The 21,388-nt window shown below is 42.2% G+C and overlaps 2 protein-coding genes across 2 annotated transcripts; one reads left to right on the forward strand and one right to left on the reverse strand.

The window, feature by feature from the left end:
* Positions 1-3,289: 3,289 nt before the first annotated feature.
* LOC111635518 lies at positions 3,290-4,486 on the reverse strand. Its single transcript, XM_023380501.1, has one exon. It carries the CDS (start codon positions 4,484-4,486, stop codon positions 3,290-3,292), a length of 1,197 nt encoding a protein of 398 aa, XP_023236269.1.
* A 10,913-nt stretch (positions 4,487-15,399) lies between these two features.
* LOC111635519 lies at positions 15,400-16,986 on the forward strand. The gene has a single exon (XM_023380503.1). The coding sequence runs from the start codon at positions 15,400-15,402 to the stop codon at positions 16,984-16,986; it is 1,587 nt and encodes a 528-aa protein (XP_023236271.1).
* Positions 16,987-21,388: the final 4,402 nt, after the last annotated feature.

Below are 21,388 nucleotides of genomic sequence, written 5' to 3' on the forward strand. Positions count from 1 at the left end.
GAAAATTTAAAAAATGGAGAGAGTTGTTAAGAAAAATAATTAATGATTTTGCTAATGTAATTAATTTAGACAGAAAAATAAGACCGATGCAGATTTATAGATTACTCCATAATCAATATCCAAATATAAATATGATTAATAGTGGTCTTGATTGGCCTAAAATATGGAAGAAAATTTATAGCCTACCAGTTGAGTATATTGAAATTTCATGGAGAATACTGTCAAATGTTGTAATGAGTAAAGAATATTTACGTATATACCATAAAGTTAGAGATGAAAAATGTAGGAGATGTGGTGATGTGAAATCTATTGTGCACATTTTCTACGAGAGTCAAATCGCAAAATCAGCATGGTCCTGGGTCTCGAGGATATGGAAAATTAATATTGATTAATGTAAAATTAAGTATCAAACAGATTTAATATTAAGGAATCAGAGTGTATATTTATTAAATTGTTGTATAGCTCTAGTTAAACGTATGTTGTGGAAATGTCGGTATCTTTTGATAATTTGAAAGGAGGGTATGGAATGCTACCCTGTTGATTGTAAAAATTAAACAAGAATTGGGTTATAAAATCCGAAGTGATTTTGAAAAAATGTTGGAAAGAAAAAAAAATAGTTATCATCGAGGCACGGAAGTGATTTTTAAAATTCAGAATGAACAGATTACTTTTAATGATGATTGGTGAATTATTTTAATATACTTACCTTGTTTGTTATATTAACTTCTTTATTGTATGATGTATTTTTTCATGTCTTTGTGGTTGATACCTAAAGGAAAATTTAGGTTGTAAATTCTGCCATTTTGGTATTTTTATAATGTAAAATTTTATATTTACCTGTTATATTCTTACCTGTGTATTTAATGCAGGTTTTTTGTAAACTTCTAGTTATGGTTTTTTTGGCATGTTTTGTTAAATGCTTTATTTAAATGTATTCTTGGTGTTACTAACAAATTGATTTATATTGTCGGGTTGTAAGAATTGTATGTATATTTAACATTTTGTAAGTTTTATGTGGTTTAAAAATAAATGCACATTTCGCGCTTGCCTCTTCTTCTGGACAGCCTGCGGGACTATATCAGGTTGTTTTTCTGCTGCTGCATGCTTGGAGATGTCTTGAAGGAAATCCATTTGGAAATGAAATGTTTTGGAGTATAGTTAGGCAAAATTACAAACTTTAAAACCACAGTATCTGTTCTTATCAGCTTGATGGGTCTGTCAACTGATAACCACCAAAGCCAGTCTACGAAGTCTTCCGGATTCCGAGCCAGCTCCTGCTCCCCGGTCTTCAGTTGGTAAGTTGTTTTTACACTCTCTTTCCTCCCTCCTTCTCACTTCCGCCGGAAGAGCGGCCTGCACGGTTTAAACGCACCGTGTATTCGCTGCTCAACCGGCAACCTTCCTATTCCTGCACCGCAGGCCTTCCAGACCAAGGTGCTCTCTCGTACTTCTTCCGCTAGTGTGGGAGCCTGCTCTTACACTAGCCTATACTCTACTTTGCCTCTCCTTGGTTGGTTGCCTTGGCACCCCAGGAGGCATTTCTGCCCCCTTCCCCTTTCTTTGCTATACTACACATATTAATCTATGGCCGCCACCAGCGACTGTACGGAGGTCACTCTTCTAGTGCCTCTGCGCCCTCTGTACCAGTGTCCACCTTGCATGCCCCTCTACCATGACTATGTTGATCACGGGGGCCTTTCCCGGCACCTTCGACGTGCACATGGCGGCAAACTTAACTTTGAATGTAGGGCTTGTGGCAAACGTTCCGACAAGCTTAAGGAAATTAAGCTACACCAAGCCAAGTCGGTCAACTGCTCTAACCAATTCCCGTCCATCTCACCTAGTAGCACCAGGGACCCGAAGCAACATAATCATGTGCCACTCGACCCTACTAAACCACGGCCCTACAACTCTACTCGTAGGCAGGACGCTGCATTCCCAGCCCCCAAGAGCACCAACAATACCAGCTCGGGCCACGATCCACGTCAACCACTTACCTACAGCCAAGTGGTCAACACCAACCTGGTTGCCTCCACTCCTGACGACTCCTCCATCACCGGTCGCACCAGCCCTCTGCCGAGCACCAGTCCTGGCGACAGGACACTCACTCCTCCGGACATCAACAGCGGCACCACTCCACCTCTCATCAGGCGCCCTCGCCGCCGCCGGTGTCGTTCTTCACAGGAGCCCTCAGCCACTACCACCTCTGGCACATCCACCTATACCAGCACCCCTACAGACACCGTCGCCACCGTCAACAAGCCAGCCACCCATCTGCCGGCCACCCCTGACGTCGTTTGCCAGCCCATCTCCACCACCCCCCTCTGGACCACCAGCCCACCAACCAGGACGCCTCTCCAGATGTCAACCAGCCAGCTGCCAGCACCACCGGCAAGCCCCCACAATGAGTCACCGCCTGGTGTGAGCGGTTCAGCTGCGCCATGGATGAAAACATGTTGGAGGTTATGGTTCAGGACCTGCTCGACCTGGCCTACAGCATGACGCCCCAACGGCAAATGCAACGCCTCAATCACCAACGCCGCCGTCAGCCGCCCGATGATTGGTCCACCAACAACAGGCCACGTAGGTACAACGCAGCTGAGGCCAGCAGACTTCAACGCCTCTACAGGGTGAACAAACGCAGAGCCTTCGATGAAGTCACCCGAGGTACGGAGCGCTTTTGTCATTCATTCATTCATTCATTTATTGTTGTACAAATATAGTACAGACCGGCCCCGCATTGAGCATTACCGGTTATACACATTAAATATTACAGTACTCAAGATAAAATTTTGTTACGTGTACAGAAATGATGAAAGCAAATACTTAATAGAAGAAAATAAGTCAATAAATACATAAAATAAGATAAAAACAGATAAATTAAGAAACAATGAACTTAACTATATACAAAATTATGTACATAAAATCAGCAAGATTGCAAAGACATAGAGTTACCTTTAATAGAAAAAAAAAATATTAACCTGAATAATGAATGTAAATAAATACTTAATGTAGCGTCTTGCCGATTGGATACTGGCGCATACAGTTATAATTGTAAGTAACTCGCCATATCATGTAAAATGTCCAGTTTATACAAAATGTTCAGGAACATCCAAATAGCATGTAAAATGCAACAGTCTAGAGGTTTCAAGACATCACAGTATAGATGTTTATCACAGTTTCAGAAACGCATTATTTCAAGGAGTGAATTTCCTGTTGGTCTGTGACGAAGTTCAGCTAGTGGTCTGCAAGTATTTCCTGGTCTGTAGTAACATACAGCTATTGAGTTTCATGTATGTATGTATTCAGTCCTAGTTAGATATTTTGATTTTTCTCTTAGATACGTTGGACACATTTTATCCATGGTATTATGGTTATGTTGTGTTCTTTTCTCTTTCAAACAGTTGACACATTTTGGTGTTTCATGTCTATTTGTACAGTTTTTAAAAAGATGCTTCTCACCACAATGACTGCATATTGATTCTGTGGAAGTACAGTTTTTAGCAAAATGGCCAAAGGATAAGCATTTATAGCACTGTATTGTCGGAATAAAATCGTACACCTGACAAGTTGACCAGTGAATGTGAACTTTTCCTACTTTTACGAGTATATCCCTTATTTCAGGAGTCACCTCGACGACCCAAGAAAGGTAGTTTCTGTTCTTTTGTTTTAGAGAAAATCTAATATTAATTTTTTCCGCAAAAGTTTTATCAGTATAAAGATGTACGAAGCACACGTTTTGTTCATAGATATCCTGTATTAATTCCTCTTTCACAACTGCTTTAGGAACAGATGCAATTTTCATTAATGGAAGTCGCTTTTTTGGTAAACGAGAGTTTAATCCGGGAACCTGTTGAACAGACTCTTTAAAGTATTCAACTTCATCTTTATGATTTAAGTCAACAGCAATTCCCCCATTTTTCAGTTTCCGTAATCGGTTAACTCCTACACCAAGGATATGTGGTTTCACATGATTGGTTAAATAACTTTTAGTTTGTTCGGAAGTGGCACCCTCCTGATCACTGTATACTAAAACTGTATGGGTCTGCAGAGGCGGTTCATGTACATTTGAGATTGGTTTAATACCTTTTTTGAGAATGTCTCTGTAGCTGGGGGCACTATCTTTTTCTCCACCAAGGATTTCATTAGAAAAATTCTTTTTAAGATTATTTACAGTTTCTTGAATGCCCGTTAAAATTTCCATTGTTTTGTCATCTTGAGTAACCCTCAACTCTTTCAAATCTTTTCTAGTAGTAAGTACAGAAAATTTTTGATCAAAGTACTCTGTTAAACTATTTTTCTTTATGAAGGTTTCCGCCAATTGGATTACCCGATTGAATTGTGTCAATATGTATGAGGAATGACACGCAACTCCCAGCTTAGCATTTGGATTGTCCAGAGAATATTTTTTAAATTCCTCAATAATGTCATTGGCATTATCATGAAAAATTTTTAATTCTGATTCCATTCCAATCATTAGAGACATCAATATAATCAGGAAGTATAATATAGAGAAAGTTAAATTTAAATATTAATTACTTTAAGAGAAATAAATCTATTGTTCTGAAAGCGTGCTCAACGTCTTCCTCTTCTTTAGAGGAGTCCAAAAATATATAATATTGCCAGTAAATTATTATTATAAAACGAGAAAAACGTCACTTCCGTTGAAAGTTCCAGAAGCTTCGAAAACAAAGAGGTTACTATGGAGATGATCAGTGAAGAATGAATGTTGAAAAGTTCAAAATTACTAGAATTTAGCGCTTTTGTCAAATAGGTAAAGCGGCCCTTACTGATCACTTTTCCAAAGTTTATAGTTGCAGCACCAACTCTGCATCTTTAAACAACCTACTTCCGCCGCCTCTCGTACCAGCTACCAGCGACCCACTCAGCGGTTCCTTCACCCCGGACGAAGTCGCCAACCGGCTGGCCAAGTGCCATAACACCGCCCCGGGCCCCGATGGCATCCAGTACCACACCTGGCGATGCCTCGACCCGCAGGGCCGCATCTTGGCTGCCCTCTTCAGTGCGGTTCAGCGCATCGGTGTCATCCCTTCTAGCTGGAAAATATCAACAACAATACTAATTCATAAGAAGGGTAACCGCAATAGGGTAAGCAACTGGCGACCCATAGCGTTAGCTAACACGCTTGGGAAAATATATTCAGCATGTATCGCCTACCGCCTTCTGCGTTGGTGCGAGCAGAACGACACCATTTCCACTGCGCAGAAGGGGTTTATGAGGTTTGAGGGCTGTTCAGAGCATACCTTTATGCTCCAGTCTGTGATCCAGGATGCACAACGATGCAATAAAGAATGCCACGTCGCCTGGCTTGACCTCGCGAATGCATTCGACTCCGTACCTCACTCCACAATTATCGACTGTCTCAAATGGAGTGGCTTGGCGGCCCCCTCCATCCAAATCGTCGAAAGCCTACTTTCTGGATGTCACACCTGTATCCGGACTCACTCTGGCCTTACAGACCCCATTCCCATCTCCGCTGGGGTAAAACAGGGCTGCCCACTCAGCCCCATCCTTTTTAATCTCGTCGTCGAACCGGCGCTCAGACTAATTACCAACCTGCAAGTCGGCTACCCCATCCACGGCCATAACATCTCGGCCCTTGCATATGCCGACGATATCACCGTCACCAGCCCCACCGCAGCAGGTCTACAACAACAACTTAATCTGCTCACCGCATGGGCCCGCCACAGTGGACTTACCTTTAACCCGGCCAAATGTGCAACACTTTCCATAACCGGTAAGTACTACTGCACTGACCGCAGGTTCAAGATCCAGGAGGCCGACATCCTCTGCCTCCAGAAAGACGACCATTATCTACACTTAGGAGTGCCCACCGGATTCACTATCGGGAAATCTGCCACCACCGTAGTCGACGGAATCATTAAGGACTTGAAGCTCATTGATGCCTCCTGCCTCGCCCCGTGGCAGAAAATCGATAGCGTTAATACATTCCTGACATCCCGATTAACTTTCCACCTTACCCTCGGCAACGTCCCCAAGAAGCTTCTAAATAACCTAGACAAAAACATCAAACGCTGCGTGAAGAAGTGGATGAACCTTCTGCAGCGAGCTTCTCCTGAGGTCGTCCACATGCCAAATAGTCAGGGTGGAGCAAACATCTCGCCGTGTGCAGTACTAGCCGACGTCGCCCAGGTGAGTCATGCACTCAATTTATTCTTATCTAGGGACAGCAATGTTACCAGCCTCGCCGCCGAAACTCTCAAGCTGGTCGTGGAAAAGCACCTCAGACGTGAACCAAACAACGCCGACCTCTGCAAATACCTGGCTGGGTCCATGGAAAATGAGTTTGGATGTGATCCATATGACATCCCTTCCCTCTGGACTTGGCTCAGGATGGCTACACGGCGACTGAGATCCCGCATTGACATCATCTGGACTCCAAACGACGACGGTACTCTCATCCCCTCCGTTGACGGCAAGCCACTCAACAAAGCCAACGCAGTAAGCACCATCACCGCCGCAGTTAAATCTACGTATCTAACGGCCCTCCTCCGGAAGCCCGACCAGGGCAAGGCTTTTCACTTGACTGCAACTCTAACCACTTCCTTCGGGATGGTAACTTTATTAGCTTCGCCGACTGGAGGTTTATACACCGCGCCAGACTTAGTGTGGTCCCTCTTCGCGGCCTCCACCGCTTTGGCAACGCCTCACAAAACTGTCGCCGCTGCCAGAGACACAGAGAAATATTGGCGCACGTGATTAATCACTGCCCGCCGAATTTCTCACAGATCACCAAAAGGCACAACTCAATACTCAACCGTCTTCTGAACGCCTTCGACCGGAAACATGCTACTGTGTACTCAAACCAGCAAGTCCCAGGATACACAGGCAACTGCCGGCCCGACCTCGTCATCATCAATAAAGACCCAAAAACGGCAACCATCATAGACGTAGCCACGCCATTCGAAAATGGCGAAGAAGCTTTCAACACGGCTCGCGAGGAAAAAAATCAAAAAGTATGAAGACCTCGCTACCTACTTCCGTCACCATGGCTTTGACACATTCATCGACGCCTTCGTAATCGGTGCCTTAGGCGGTTATGACGCCGCAAATAAAAGCATCATTCAGCGCCTCGGCATCTCAAGAAGATATGCTAAGCTGATGCGCCACCTTATGGTAAGCGATTGCATAAAATTCAGCAAAGACATTTACATGAATCACATCAACGGACGCCGCCAACAATAATTACTGCTACTACCCGCGAACTTACCTTTGTATTTTATTCGACAGGCTGGAGCCCATGTAATCGCGCACATCTCTTATTGTATATATTTCAGGCTTGAGCCCATGGAACGCACAGAGGACCTTTTGTCCTCACATCTTCTACCTACCACCCCATTTGTATCTTACTGGCTGGCTACGTGCCCATGTTCTCACTTTAATGATCTACCTAGTTTACTGTACATACTTATTGATTATAATAAATGGCTTTCAAATCTGTTCTTATCAGCTTGATTAATTAATGTTTAATCTTGCTATCTTTTCAGGTTGCCACCCGGATTCCGAGCCGCCTGCTCCCTGGCCCTTGGGTAAGTTTTGCTAACTGTCTCTGTCCTACCCTCTTTTTTCTTCCGTCGGGAGAGTGGCCTGCACGGTTTAAACGCACCGTGTATTCACTGCTCGACCAGCAACACTGTTCCTATCAGCGCCAAAATCTTGGTAGCCATTCGGTGCTCTGCGCGAGCATCCTTTCCTTAGCGTATAGTCACACTATACGCTACTTTCTTCCTCTTCCCACCCCTCCTTGGTTGGCTGCTCTGCACCCCAGGGGGCGCTTCCGCTCTTTTCCACACTCAACTTTCCCAAGTACTGCACATTTGGTCAAGCATGCCAGAAGAGACGATATTAGTACCTCTTCATCCACCACATGGCTGCAGGCTTTGTCTCCCGATTCCAAGGGAGTATTCTGACCATGCTGGCCTGGTTAGACACTTGAGGCGAGATCACGCCACGTCTGTGCTATTTGAATGCAGGGCGTGCGGACTTATTATGGATAAACTAAAAGCCATGAAATATCATCAATCTAAGTCCGAGGCATGCCGTATCAGCATTGAGGCTGCCACTCCGCCTCCCTCATTACCCGCAAATTGGGTAAAATGCCATATACCAATACGTCCCAGGAAACGTCGCACCACAACTCGTCCTCCTACCATCACCCAGCCTGCACCGGAAAGCGATTCATCAACAGCCTCCTCACCGGCAGCATCACCAACCGCCAGGCCCAGATCACTTCGTAGAAGAATCACCAGGTCGTTGCAGCCAACTCCTGTAGAGGAACAGCTGCCAGGTGAACATCCTCCATCAACCGAAACCCCTATACCACCTACCAACACCAGGCAAACCTCGGAGGCGAGACCACCTGACCCACTAGGTCAGCCAGGCAATGGCAAGTCGCCCCCCCTACAGCCCTGCACTACGTCAGCAACAACCGACCTGCAGCTCATCACCTACAACTCCCGTCCAGCACGGGTACCAGCCCACCCATCTGCAACCCCCTTGCCAGATGTCCACTCCTGGCCTGCAAAACGGCGAGACTTGCGTCGACCAGACGTCCACTCCTGGTCGCACGCACAGCCAGATGTCCAATCCTGGCCAGCACACTAGTCACGTGCACAGCCAGACATCCATTCCTGGCCAGCATACCAGTCACACACACTCCAGCCAGATGTCCGCTCCTGGCCGGCAGTATGGTGGGGCCCACGCTAGCCAGACGTCCATCCCTGGCAGCCAACACAATGACAGCAATCCTCCATCTTGGGTGTCCGCCTGGATGACACGTTTTGACGCGGTCCTTGACGAGGATATGATGGAAAGTGTACTTAATGACTTTCTATCACTCGTCTACCAGATTTGTAACATCAGAGAACCACGGCGACATTTTCACACCAGTGGCTGTCATGCAGCACCCCACAACCCCGTGGTCGGACGCCGGCGAACTCCAATGCCTGTATAAGGCAAATCGCAAGCGTGCGTATGACCGTGTAGTGGATGGTCCGCCCCGTTACTGCACTGTGGACTCTCAAACCATCTCCAATCACTTTCACACTATGTATGAACGACCAGCCCCAGAGGGTGTGACTCCAGTCCCAGCCGACCCATGTTCTCCCCCAGACACCAATAACCTTTTCGAGGCCCCCTTCACGCCACAAGAGGTGGCACTGAGAATTGCTAAGGGGCACAACACCGCTCCGGGGCCGGACAAGATCCGGTATCTACATTGGAAGCGGGTAGACCCGAAAGGAATGATTATCTCTTCCATTTTTAATGCTGTCGCAAGAACTGGCTGTGTCCCTCACAGTTGAAAAACATCAACAACTGTGCTGATCCACAAGAAGGGAGACACCGCCAACTTGAAGAATTGGCGCCCTATCTGCCTTTCAAACACCTTGGGCAAACTATATACTGCTTGCCTAGCAGATAGGCTTCTTCGCTGGTGTACAGACAACAACCACCTCTCCCTCTCGCAAAAAGGCTTCTTGAATTATCAAGGATGCCTCGAGCATAATTTCATCATCAAGTCTGTAATCCAGGACGCAAGAATGTCCAGGAAAGACTGTTGCATAGCGTGGCTGGATATAGCCAATGCTTTTGGCAACATACCCCACCACACGCTATGGGAGTCCCTAAAGTGGCATGGCATGCATCAGGATGCCATATGTGTACTCCAACAACTATACGAAAGCTCATCTACTTGCGTCCGTACGAGCACGGGGTTTACTAACCCGATTCCTATGAACTCGGGGGTTAAGCAGGGGTGCCCGATCAGCCCCCTCCTTTTTATCTTGGCAATCGAGCCGGCAATCCGTCGGATTCAAGATCTGGGCAAGGGCTACCCTCTCCATGGCCGCCATATTGACGTCTTGGCGTATGCCGATGATGTGGCGCTGATTAGCAACTCAGCAGAAGGCCTGCAATCACAGCTCCACTCTATCTCTGACTGGACTGCATGGGCTGGAATTATCTTCAATTACTCAAAGTGTGGTACCCTCACGGTAGCAGGGAAGTCCCACGCTACCAGTCCCACAGTCTTTACCATCAGTACTCAGCGACAAGGATGCCTATAGACATCTGGGCATCCCTACTGGTTTCACTCGCTGTGATACGGAGACGGCCACCACAAATAGCATCATAGAGACAATTGAAAAGCTAAACTCTTCAAGGCTAGCCCCATGGCAAAAGATAGATGCCATTAACACCTTTGTCATGCCGAAACTCTCATTCTGCTTGACTAACGGGACGACGCCTAAGAAAACTCTTGATAAGATTGACCGGGTCATCAAACGCTGCGTAAAGAGGTGGCTAGGCCTCCCACAACAGGCCAGCCCAGAGGTTCTATTCCTCCCATACAAGCAAGGGGGCAAAAATATCACGCCTACCAGCCAATTGGCAGATATCTCCCAACTGAGCCATGCTCTCTACCTCTTTCAGTCTAGAGATCCGAACATCACCAGCATAGCGCATGGGGCACTCGAGGGAGTGGTGACGAAACGTATCGGTAGAGTCCCTTCCCCAGAGGATCTGTGCAGCTATCTTAATGGTTCTATGGAGGATGTATTTGGTCTCCCAAGTAAGGAAATCTCCTCCACTTGGACAAGACTTAGAATGGCGACCCGGCATCTGAAAAAATACATAAATTTCAGTTGGACAGTAGGACCTGATGACATCCCGGTCATAACGGCCGAAAACAAATTGCTATGTGCCAATATCTGTCAACAGACCCTCAGTGGTCTTCTGAGAATTTACCATCTGCAAAAGCTTGTTGCAAAGCCGGACCAGGGGAAGGCCTTTGGGGTCACTGCGGCTAGTGATTTTAGTAACCACTTTATCAACAATGGCAAGTTTACTCGCTTTGCCGATTGGTTTTTGTGCACCGTGCCAGACTGAGTGTAATGGCCCTCCGCGGTCACAAAAGGTTTGGTAATGAAACCAAAAGGTGCAGGAGATGTGGTTACACCCGCGAAACTTTGGCCCACGTGCTATGTCACTGCCCCCCAAACTTCCATCTTATTACCCGGCACCATAATGCCATTCTACAACGCATTGTCACCGCTTTTCAACCAAAGGACACAACAGTTCTGGTCAATCAAAGGGTACCAGGATTTGAGGTAAACTGCAGGCCAGACATGGTAGTGATTCACGAACCCTCTAAAACAGCTACCATTGTCGATGTGACAGTACCGTTTGAAAACAGGCCTACTGCCTTCCAGTCAGCCCGAGACGAAAAACTCCAGAAGTACAACACCCTGGTCCAACACTTCTGTCAGAAGAGGTACAACACGCACATAAGTGCCTTTATCATAGGAGCGTTCGGAGGTTACGACCACGCAAACGAGGAGACCCTACAACGACTGGGCATCAGCAGACGGTACACAAAACTTATGAAGCAGCTGATGGTCAGCGACACAATCCGGTGGAGCTGCAATATATACAAGCGTCACCTAGGTTACCAGCGACAGCAAGAAGCCCCACAACACCAACAACGGTAATTTGTAACTTCTCCAATCCCTGTCGTATGTACATTTTGGCTGGCATATGTGCCCATGTTTGCGCACTTTGTATATATAGATACACGCGATCTTTGGTTGGCATATACGCCCATGTAAACGCGCTATAACTATATATGTTTGCGTACACTTTGGTTGGCACACAAGCCCATGTTTGCGATCATCTACTACTGTAAATCTAAACAAGCTGGCATACGAGCCCATGTTCGCGATACACTCATTACCCACATTATCTGGGTACTCTTGTATTCATCTCGCCTAAATATCCCTTACTGTAAATATTTTTAAATTCTTAATAAAGGCTTTTAAATCTGTTTCCAATTTGGTAAGTATATCTTAGTCTCACGTCTATTTTGCTTTCCTATAACCTTCTAACTTCTGCCAAGAGATCTGCCTGCACGGTTGAAACACATCGTGTATTCGCGGATCAATTGGCAAAACTTTCGCTATCAAGGGGTGAGCAGTTTACTGCGACCCCCCACCAGTCTTTTCTCCCCCCTTCAATCTTCCCCCACACCATTTCTTGGGTTCTTCCCCAGGTGGCTTCTCTCGTTTTACTTTCTTCACTACCTTTTCCTGCCTCCTTCCTTTTGATCTTGGCCGGCCGAGACTGCGTTTTTCCTCGCCTCTTACAGGCAACCAGTCACTGGGATTACAGTTATCTTTATTAAGTAGTGCGTGCCTCTGCTGTTGTGATTGTGAACCGCGGGGTTTTCCACCCATTTGTGTGTGTGTGTGTGTTCCTTACCATAGTGGATACTGCTTTTTGTCAGCATGGATACCCCAAGTACATCATGCACGTATGCACAGGCCACGTCGGCCCCCTTGTGGTCCATTTGGCTCCAGACCCGGACGGTGAATTTACGGATGCAGTTCCTGTGGTGTCGCCACGCCCACCATCGCCTCAAACTGTCGACCCGCAAGACAATCAGGAGCAACCAAACTCTATGGACATGGACCCGGATATGGTGCTAAATGAAGAAAAACTGGAACAATATACAACAGTACGTTCAATCAGGATTGCTGCAAAAGGACGAGTCCAGATGATGGATATTATAACAGCATGCGAGGACATATAGGACATTTGGGAGAAGTTGAACAGGTCTGCTACAAACCAAACAACCTGATTGAAGTTGGTCTAACAACGGTGGAGGTGAAAGAAAAAACTAATCGGACATACGCTAAAGGTAGGAGGTTCTGATATTGTTTGCGAAAGCCTCGACGAGGACCTTCTTATGGTCACTGTTAGGTTTGTACCTAATGAGGCGGACAAGAGATAGTTAAGAGCGTTCTATCGGTATACGGGAAAGTCAGTAAGGTACTGGTTCACACTGTTACAGTAAACAACAGAAAATTTAAAACAGGTACTTATAGGGTACTAATAAAAACGAGAAAGCTCCTTCCTAACTTTATAGAGATTCTGGGAAGCAAGGTTGAGTTACAATACATGGGGAGAAAAAAGCAATGTTGGCGCTGTGGGAGCCTGACCCACGAAATAAAAGATTGCACTATGAAACTATGTCACAGATGCAAAAGCCCCCACCACCTCATAAGAGACTGCCCCAATTGCTATAATTGTGGCCAAATACATAGTAGAGAGGAGAGATGCCCGGAACCAACAAAAGACGAAATCTATAGATCAGGAGGAAGAAACAAAATAAAAGCTAGGAAAAGGGAAAAAAGCCTAGAGAGAATAAAAATACAACAAGAGAAAGAGAGGGAGGGTAAAGAGAATGAAGGCACACAAGAAAAGAGTGTCGATAACCAAACACCTGATGAAAACCAGGAAAGTAAAAATAAAAAAGAGATAACAGATAGTCAGGAAAATGATGAGGTCCAGATAGTAACAAATAGTCAAAACGATAATATTGATCTTACTAATAAAGATGAAAGTGTAGAAGAGAAAATAGAAGAACATAAGAATGCCGCGGTTGTAAGAGAGAAAATACTCTCAATAAGTCTTGACGCGAGCCTTACTAAAAATGAGTTAATAGAGAAAGTAGAAAAGGTCATAACCGTCGCAGATAAAAAGAAGTTAAGAAAGAGCAAAAGAATAACTGCGCAAACAAGTAACAATATTCAGACCCAATAAAATCAATATAAAATCCCTTAATATATCGGAAATGAGAGATGAGGCTAAACAGATATATCTACTCGACCTTACGTTAACAGACAACACAGACATTCTTATGCTACAAGACACCAACTGTTATGACTTCTACGACTTAAGGAAATTAAGAAAAATCTTTATCAACTATAACATCTACATATCCTTCGCCCCTAGGAGAGGCTCCGGCGTCATTACGATGGTTCGGAAATACATCAAAATAAATGACTTTAGAACAGATACGAACGGGAGAATCCTTTCTGTGGACATCAACTTTAATAGTAAATTACTAAGGATAATCAACATCTATGCTCCTCCCCAGCTTGCTGATCATAAAGCCCTTTTTAATTGTCTTCCCAACTACATAATCGGGGGAAGGGACTTCATTATAGGAAAGGACTTTAATTGCGTTCTAAATCAAAAAGACAAAAACATTTGCCTTCACCCAGATGGTTCTCGTGATATCCTAAAAGACTTTATTGAAAGCTACGACCTCAAAGACGCTTTTCGTATGCTCTACCCTCAAGCGGAGGATTACACCTGGGAAGGTAGGGGTATCAAAGAACGTCTTGACAGAATTTACCTCAGTAGAGATGCAGGCAAAACTGAATGCTTCAATAGCTGCCAACTAACTAACTATGGAAAAAACTATCCGATCACAAGCTCATAAGCTTGACCTTAACTTCCGATATCAAAAAAAGACGTACTAATAAAGTTAAGATAAATAACACCATCCTCTTCGACACTGCCTACCAGCAAGAGCTTAAAAACACCCTCGATGAGTTAAAAACAAACGTCACATGGCAGACCTGGAAGATAACTAAAAGTAAAATCATAGACATTACTAACAAAACATGGCTAAGAATAAAAAAATAATTTTAATAGACTGAAAAAACTACAAAGACAGCTTAGCAACAAAATCATTAGGAACCATAAAGAAGAGGCAAAACAGATTGAACAAGAAATTAGTAAAGAAATGGAAGATAGGATTAAGGAAAACTACATGAACCACAGGATGAGCAGGCTAGGGATAGAGAGGTTCGCGGAAAAGATACTATTAAAAAAAAAACCGAAACCGGAAGAGTCAGCAGCGATAAACAGCCTAATAATCAACGGCACCCAAACGGATGATGAAGACAAAATCATAAATGAATTCCGTATTTCTACAACAACTTATATCAAAAGCCTAATACAAAGTGGGATCAATGGAAAAGTATAAAAAAAGAAATCAAGTCAGCAAAAAATGAAAATGATAACATAATCAATAGGGAAATCACAAAGAAAGACATCAGCAATGCAATAGAAGAGCTAAATACTAGAAAAGCCCCTGGGATAGACGGTCTCCCAGCGGAAATTTACAAATACTTTAAGGATGACATGACCGAAATCCTCTACAAACTCTATAATAACGAAATCAACAACACGGATTTTAGCCTAGGCAAGATGAATCTGATCAACAAGAAGGGCAGCATCACCGGTCAAGTAGGCGACTACAGACCTATTACCATATTGAATACTGATTACAAAATCTACAGTATAATCATCGCAACAAGACTAGAGGGTATCATTCGTAACTATGTTGGCTCAACACAAACAGCAGGTATAAAAGGTCGCACCATCCAAGACAACACGATGTTTATCAACTTAATACAAGATATCTACACCAAAAGGAAGGCACCTCTCTCTATCCTCACTGTTGACGTAGAGAAGGCCTTCGATACGGTCAACAGGGAGATCTTGTAGCGCATGTTAGCCTGCCTAGGTCTAAACGAAAAGGAAATCAACAAAATTAAGTATCTCTATATTAACCCCAAGACAAAGATAGTTATCAATGGAAAAGAGTCGGAATATATCAAGTGTGAAGCGGGAGTAAGGCAAGGCTACCCAAGTTCCATGGTCCTCTTCACGATATACATAGAGGGACTACTTAACCTAATTAATAATGACAACCTGATCACTCCCATATATATTCCAGGTGTTAGCAAGAAGATCAAATATGCGGCGCATGCCGATGATATCAACTTCTTCATCAACGACAACGTATCTCTAAATAGAATTACCCTATCACTCAATAAATTCTGTGACACCACTGGTATGAAAATAAATAAAAATAAAAGTAGCATTATTAAAGTTTACGGCCACAACAACATAGATAGCTTAACGTTCAAAGTGACTAACAATAAAAAGATACTAGGAATATGGTATGGGAAGGATAAAAACAAGAATAACATGAAAGAGATGAAGTCCAAACTAGAAAAAGCAATAGAAAATTGGGAAAAAATTTGGCTTTACCTGCCAGAACACACGATAATTGTAAACAAAGTACTATTTGCTAAAATAATGTACACCCTCTACACCACCAATTTAGATAAAAAAGAAATCAAAATAATAGAAAAACTAATCTTTAAATACATCTGGACAAAAGACTTTGAGCCACTAAAGAGAGGCATAATGAAGAATGAAATCGATCAAGGAGGGTGGCGAATATGGGATGTCAAAACGTTAGAACAAGCATTACAACTATCCAACCTGATTAACGCAATCCTTCAAAAGCAACATCCTCTCGAGGACCTAGCTATCTACATCCTTGGACCCATCACTAAACATCTGTCCAATGAACTAACAAATAGACCGTTCCTGCTCGACAATAGCAACCATTACAGCCAATGGAGATCCACGATTAAAAGTCTAATAACAACTAATATAACTATAGACAAGTTAAAACCCAGTATAATATACAGAAGTAACCATCCTCAACATCACAATCCCAATCTCGTAGACAACTCTGTTGAATGGAAAGAATGCTGGATCAACGTGAGCAGGCTCCCACCGGAATGGAAGGAGACCACGTGGCGCATCATAAACAATGTTACAATGACAAAAGAGTACCTGCACAATTATCACCTTCTAAGAAGTGCCAAGTGTCCGCGCTGCACCAGAGACGAAAGTACCTACCATTTATTTTATGAATGTTCCACCGCTTACCGCACGTGGACCTGGTTTAATAACATCTTTAATATTACTCTAAACTGGAAGAACATCATGTACCACTCTGACTTCCCTAGTACCAATTACAACATCTATAGTCTTAACTGGATGGTAGCTCTCATAAAGAGAACTATCTGGAAAGCAAGGTGCGCTCTCCTCTTCGAAAATAAAAAATGGAACCCCGCCGTGTGTATAAAAAAGATCAAGGAAGAAGCCAACCTAAAAATACAAAATGACATCAAACTCCTTACTGAAAAGGACTTCAATCAACTCTACCACGGGACTTTCAATGTCATCTGGAAAGAAGAAACCACCCGATATATATTCAGCGATGACTGGACTTAGCTAAATTTAATCAAGCAGTGACCTGTGTGTGAACTGTCTACGCACTACCCCCCTTGCCAGTAGTGCCATCTATGAACCAATGTAATAGAATGTATTTTTGTAGTAACCTGTATACAAATTTTCTACTAGCTGTAGCATACTTCTATGTAATAATGTATTAATCATATCTGTACTATTATCATTCACGATGGTTGTAACGTACAAGTCTCCAGCATATTGTTCGATAGCCACAAATACTCATTTATGTATATATTTGTATATATCTTATATTTAACCTTATAAGGGTATTGTGGCTAATTATCATTGTAAAAATAACTCTGCTGTAAGTGTAACATCATCATGACGCTACTTCTATGTACTTGCTTTTTTGATAATTAATAAACTTTAATTAAAAGTAAAAGTATCTTTGGTAAGTAATTCGTTTTATTGACCTTTTCACTATTCTAATACCTTCTCACTTCCGCCAAGCGATCTGCCTGCACGATTGAAACACATTGTGTATTCGCGGATCAATTGGCAACACTGTTGCTATCTAAGGGGAGAGCAGCTCGCTGCTACCCCCTGCTCCATTTCCCTCCCTTTCTTCTTTTTCTTCCCCCCTTCTTGGGATCTTCACCCAATGGTTATCTCTGACTCCTTTGATTCGGCTCCCTCTTTTGATCTTAGCCAGTCAAGACTGCGTTTATTACTGCGCCTGCTAGTTTGGCATGTGCCCTGTGTTCATCTACGTTGCTCTGGTGGATACATTTGGATACTAGTGTTTGTGTTCTGTGTGTTTTGTCTTGCTTCCTGGTCATCATCTCCTGTGTTGTGTGTGTAGTGTCTCCAGGCATTTTCCTGCGTGTTAATGTCAGTGCCGCATCTTATCCGTGTCACAATGGATAACCAGCAGTCAACACCGACCTATGCCCAAGCAACCAAGGGACGTCCAGACTTGGCGGAACTTGAATGTGATTAACCATATCTAAGTGAGAGTAATAACACCTTTCTAGAAGGATCTCCGGTGAGGGTTCCCACACCCACGAATGCTGACCATCACTATGACCCAGCAGATCAACAGGAAAAAGAACCCCTTATAGACTCTGATGAACTTATAGAGAGATATACGACAAAACGAACAATCCGCTTCACGGCAAATGAAAAACTGTCCAGTCCAGAAGTCATCGAAGCGTGCGAGAACATTATCGGGGACGATGGATTTGTCAAGCAAGTTTGCTTTAAATACCCAAACATAGTGGAAGTTGGACTCACTACCCTTAAAGCTAAGGATAAACTGATGGGACATAATATAAAGGTAAGAGATTTATATTACCTTTGTGAAAGTCTTGATGAAAACCTTCTTACCGTGACCTTACGTTATGTACCAAGTGAGGCAGATAATGATATAGTGAGGGGTGCACTATCGCGATACGGCAATGTCCTAAAAGTGCTCGTTAATACTAACACTTATAAGGGGAGAAAAATCAAAACAGGGATTTACAGAGTTATTTTAAAAACAAGGAAAGTTATACCGCATAACATAGAGATACTAGGAGATAAAGTTGAATTACATTATGCTGGTAAAAAGAAGCAATGTTGACGGTGCAGAAGCCCCCAACATGAAATAAAGGATTGTCAAATCAGGTTGTGTTATCGCTGCAAAAGCCCAAATCACCTGATCAAAAACTGTCCACTCTGTTAGAATTGTAAACAGGAACATAATAGAAATGAGCAATGCCCCAAATTATCCTACGTAGAATTATGTAAATATAGTGGTAGGGACAAAAATAAGCAAAAAAGGAGGGAGATAAGCTTAGAAAGAATAAAGACACAAGAACAAAATGAAAAAGATTTAGTAACAGAGGATAACAAAGAGGAAAACAACAAAATTGAGGAGACCCAATATAATGGGGAAGAACAAAAAATAAATAGCAACAACAAAAAAAAGAGTATCTTAAAAAAAAAGGATGAAAGTAATAATGAAATAGAAAAGACACAAAATAGAGAAATAAATGAAATAACTGAGTCAAATAAAAATACAATCGAAGAAAGAATAGAAGAGGATGATAGGGCAACATCAGTCAGAGAGAAAATACTATCAATTAGCCTCGATGCCAGCCTAACTGGCAAAGAAATTATAGAAAAAGTAGAAAAAGTAATCACAAAAGTTGAGAAAAGAGGCACTAGAAAAAGCAAAAGAATAGAGGGGCAAGCAACTAATCAATAAATTCGCGTCTACAACTATAAATATAAAAACCATCAACATCACTGGGTTTAGAGACGAAAAAAAGCAAATATGCATCCTTAATCTTCTTAGCACAAATAAGACTGATATTCTATGTATACAAGACACAAATATCTATGACTTCTGGGACCTTAGAAATCTAAGGAAAGTATTTCCTCAATACAACATTTATTCAGCCTTTGCCACTAGGAGAAGCTCAGGAGTTATTACAATGATAAAAAGAATTTAAAAGTTAACGACTTTAAAACTGACGCAAATGGGAGAATACTAGCAGTGGACTTTGAGGTTAATAATAATCTGATGAAAATAATCAATATCTATGCACCACCCCAAGTTACCAGTAGAAAGGACCTATTTAACACACTGCCAAACTATTTTCTGGGAGGAAGACAAATAATTATAGCAGGCGACTTCAACTGTGTTATCGGTCAAATTGACAAAAATGGCCCAATCTTCCCAGACGGCTCTAGAAAAATATTAAAAGACATTATTACTAGCCATGAGTTTAGTGACACATACAGATACATATATCCTGATCACCCTGGCTACACATGGGAGGGGAGAGGAATATGTGAAAGATTGGACAGAATTTACCTGAGTAATAAAATCAACAACATAAAAGACATTCAAACCTGGACCTCGATGAATAATAATGAGAAAATAACTGACCACAAAATGCTAAATCTACAACTTATAATAGAGACTCCCAAAAAAAGACAGACAAAAATAAAACTATCAACTGAAATCCTTATCAACGAAGACTTCCAAACCAACGTCATAAACATCCTCAACAAAAATAAAGTCAATACTAGTTGGGAACAATGGGAATATGATAAAAAAGAGATCAATAAAATAATAAAAAATACATGGCTAAACATTAAAAAAAAATTTTAATAGAACAAAACAACTTCAAAGAAAATTAAGCTATCAAATTTTTAAAAATAACAATGAAGAGATCAATAAGCTGGAAAAAGAAATAACTGAGGAAAGAGAAAATAAAATCAAAGAAAACTATATTAATTACAAAATAAACAAATTAGGAATTAAAAGAACAGCAGAAAACATCATCTTCAAAAAGAAAAACAAAGCAAAAGAGACCCTGGATCTAAACCATCTAATAATCAAGAACCAAATCATCACAGATGAATCTGTCATAATCAAAGAATTTCAGAACTTTTACAACAATCTGTACAAAAAACAGAACACAGATAGAAAGCTTTGGAATGAAATAAGTAAAAACATCATCCCAGTAAAAGATACAGAAAATAATATAATCAACAAGGTAATAACTAAAGAAGAAATTAACAAAGCAATTGACAGCCTACACATTAGAAAAGCCCCTGGAGAAGATGGACTTCCAGCTGAATTTTATCGCTTCTTTAAACAAATCATCACAGAAATACTTGAAAAACTATATAACGAAAAAAGCTGTAGCAAAAATTTCAACAAAGGTACAATAAAACTTATAAATAAAAAAGGCAACCAAGGAGGACAAATGGGCGACTACAGACCCATTACCCTGTTAAACATAGACTACAAAACCTATAGTCACATCATAGCCAATAGAATTGAACAGCTCTTCCAGAACCATATCAGTAACACCCAAAGTGCAGGTATTAAAAAGAGAACGATCCAGAATAACATTATGTATCTAAACCTCATACAAGAAATTTATACAAAAAGAAAAGCCAACCTCGCTATACTATCCATAGATGTCGAAAAGGCGTTCGACACTGTAAATAGAGATCCTATGGGACATAATGAAAGCCTTCGGTGTCAATGATAGTGAGATTGACAAAATCCAACTTTTATACAGACTCCCCAAAACCTATGTCAATATCAACAATAACATATCTGAGACTATAAACTGTGAGGCGGGAGTCAGACAAGGCTGCCCGTGCTCAATGATACTCTTCAGCATTTACATCGAAGCTATGCTAATCATGATAAATGAAGATAAACACATACCACCCATTTATATTCCAGGTGCAAAAAGCAAAGTCAAATATGTCGCACATGCTGACGACATAAATTTCTTCATTACAGACAACATTGCAATCAACAGAATAAACCAAAAGCTAAATATCTTCTCTAATGTCACAGGCATGAAAATAAACACAGATAAAAGTAAAATCATTAACATCTTTGGTTCATTAAATCATAACAATAGTTCCTATA

This window comes from Centruroides sculpturatus, unplaced genomic scaffold (assembly GCF_000671375.1).
Source record: "Centruroides sculpturatus isolate CEXI.00-Female unplaced genomic scaffold, Cexi_2.0 scaffold990, whole genome shotgun sequence".
Taxonomy (NCBI): domain Eukaryota; kingdom Metazoa; phylum Arthropoda; class Arachnida; order Scorpiones; family Buthidae; genus Centruroides; species Centruroides sculpturatus.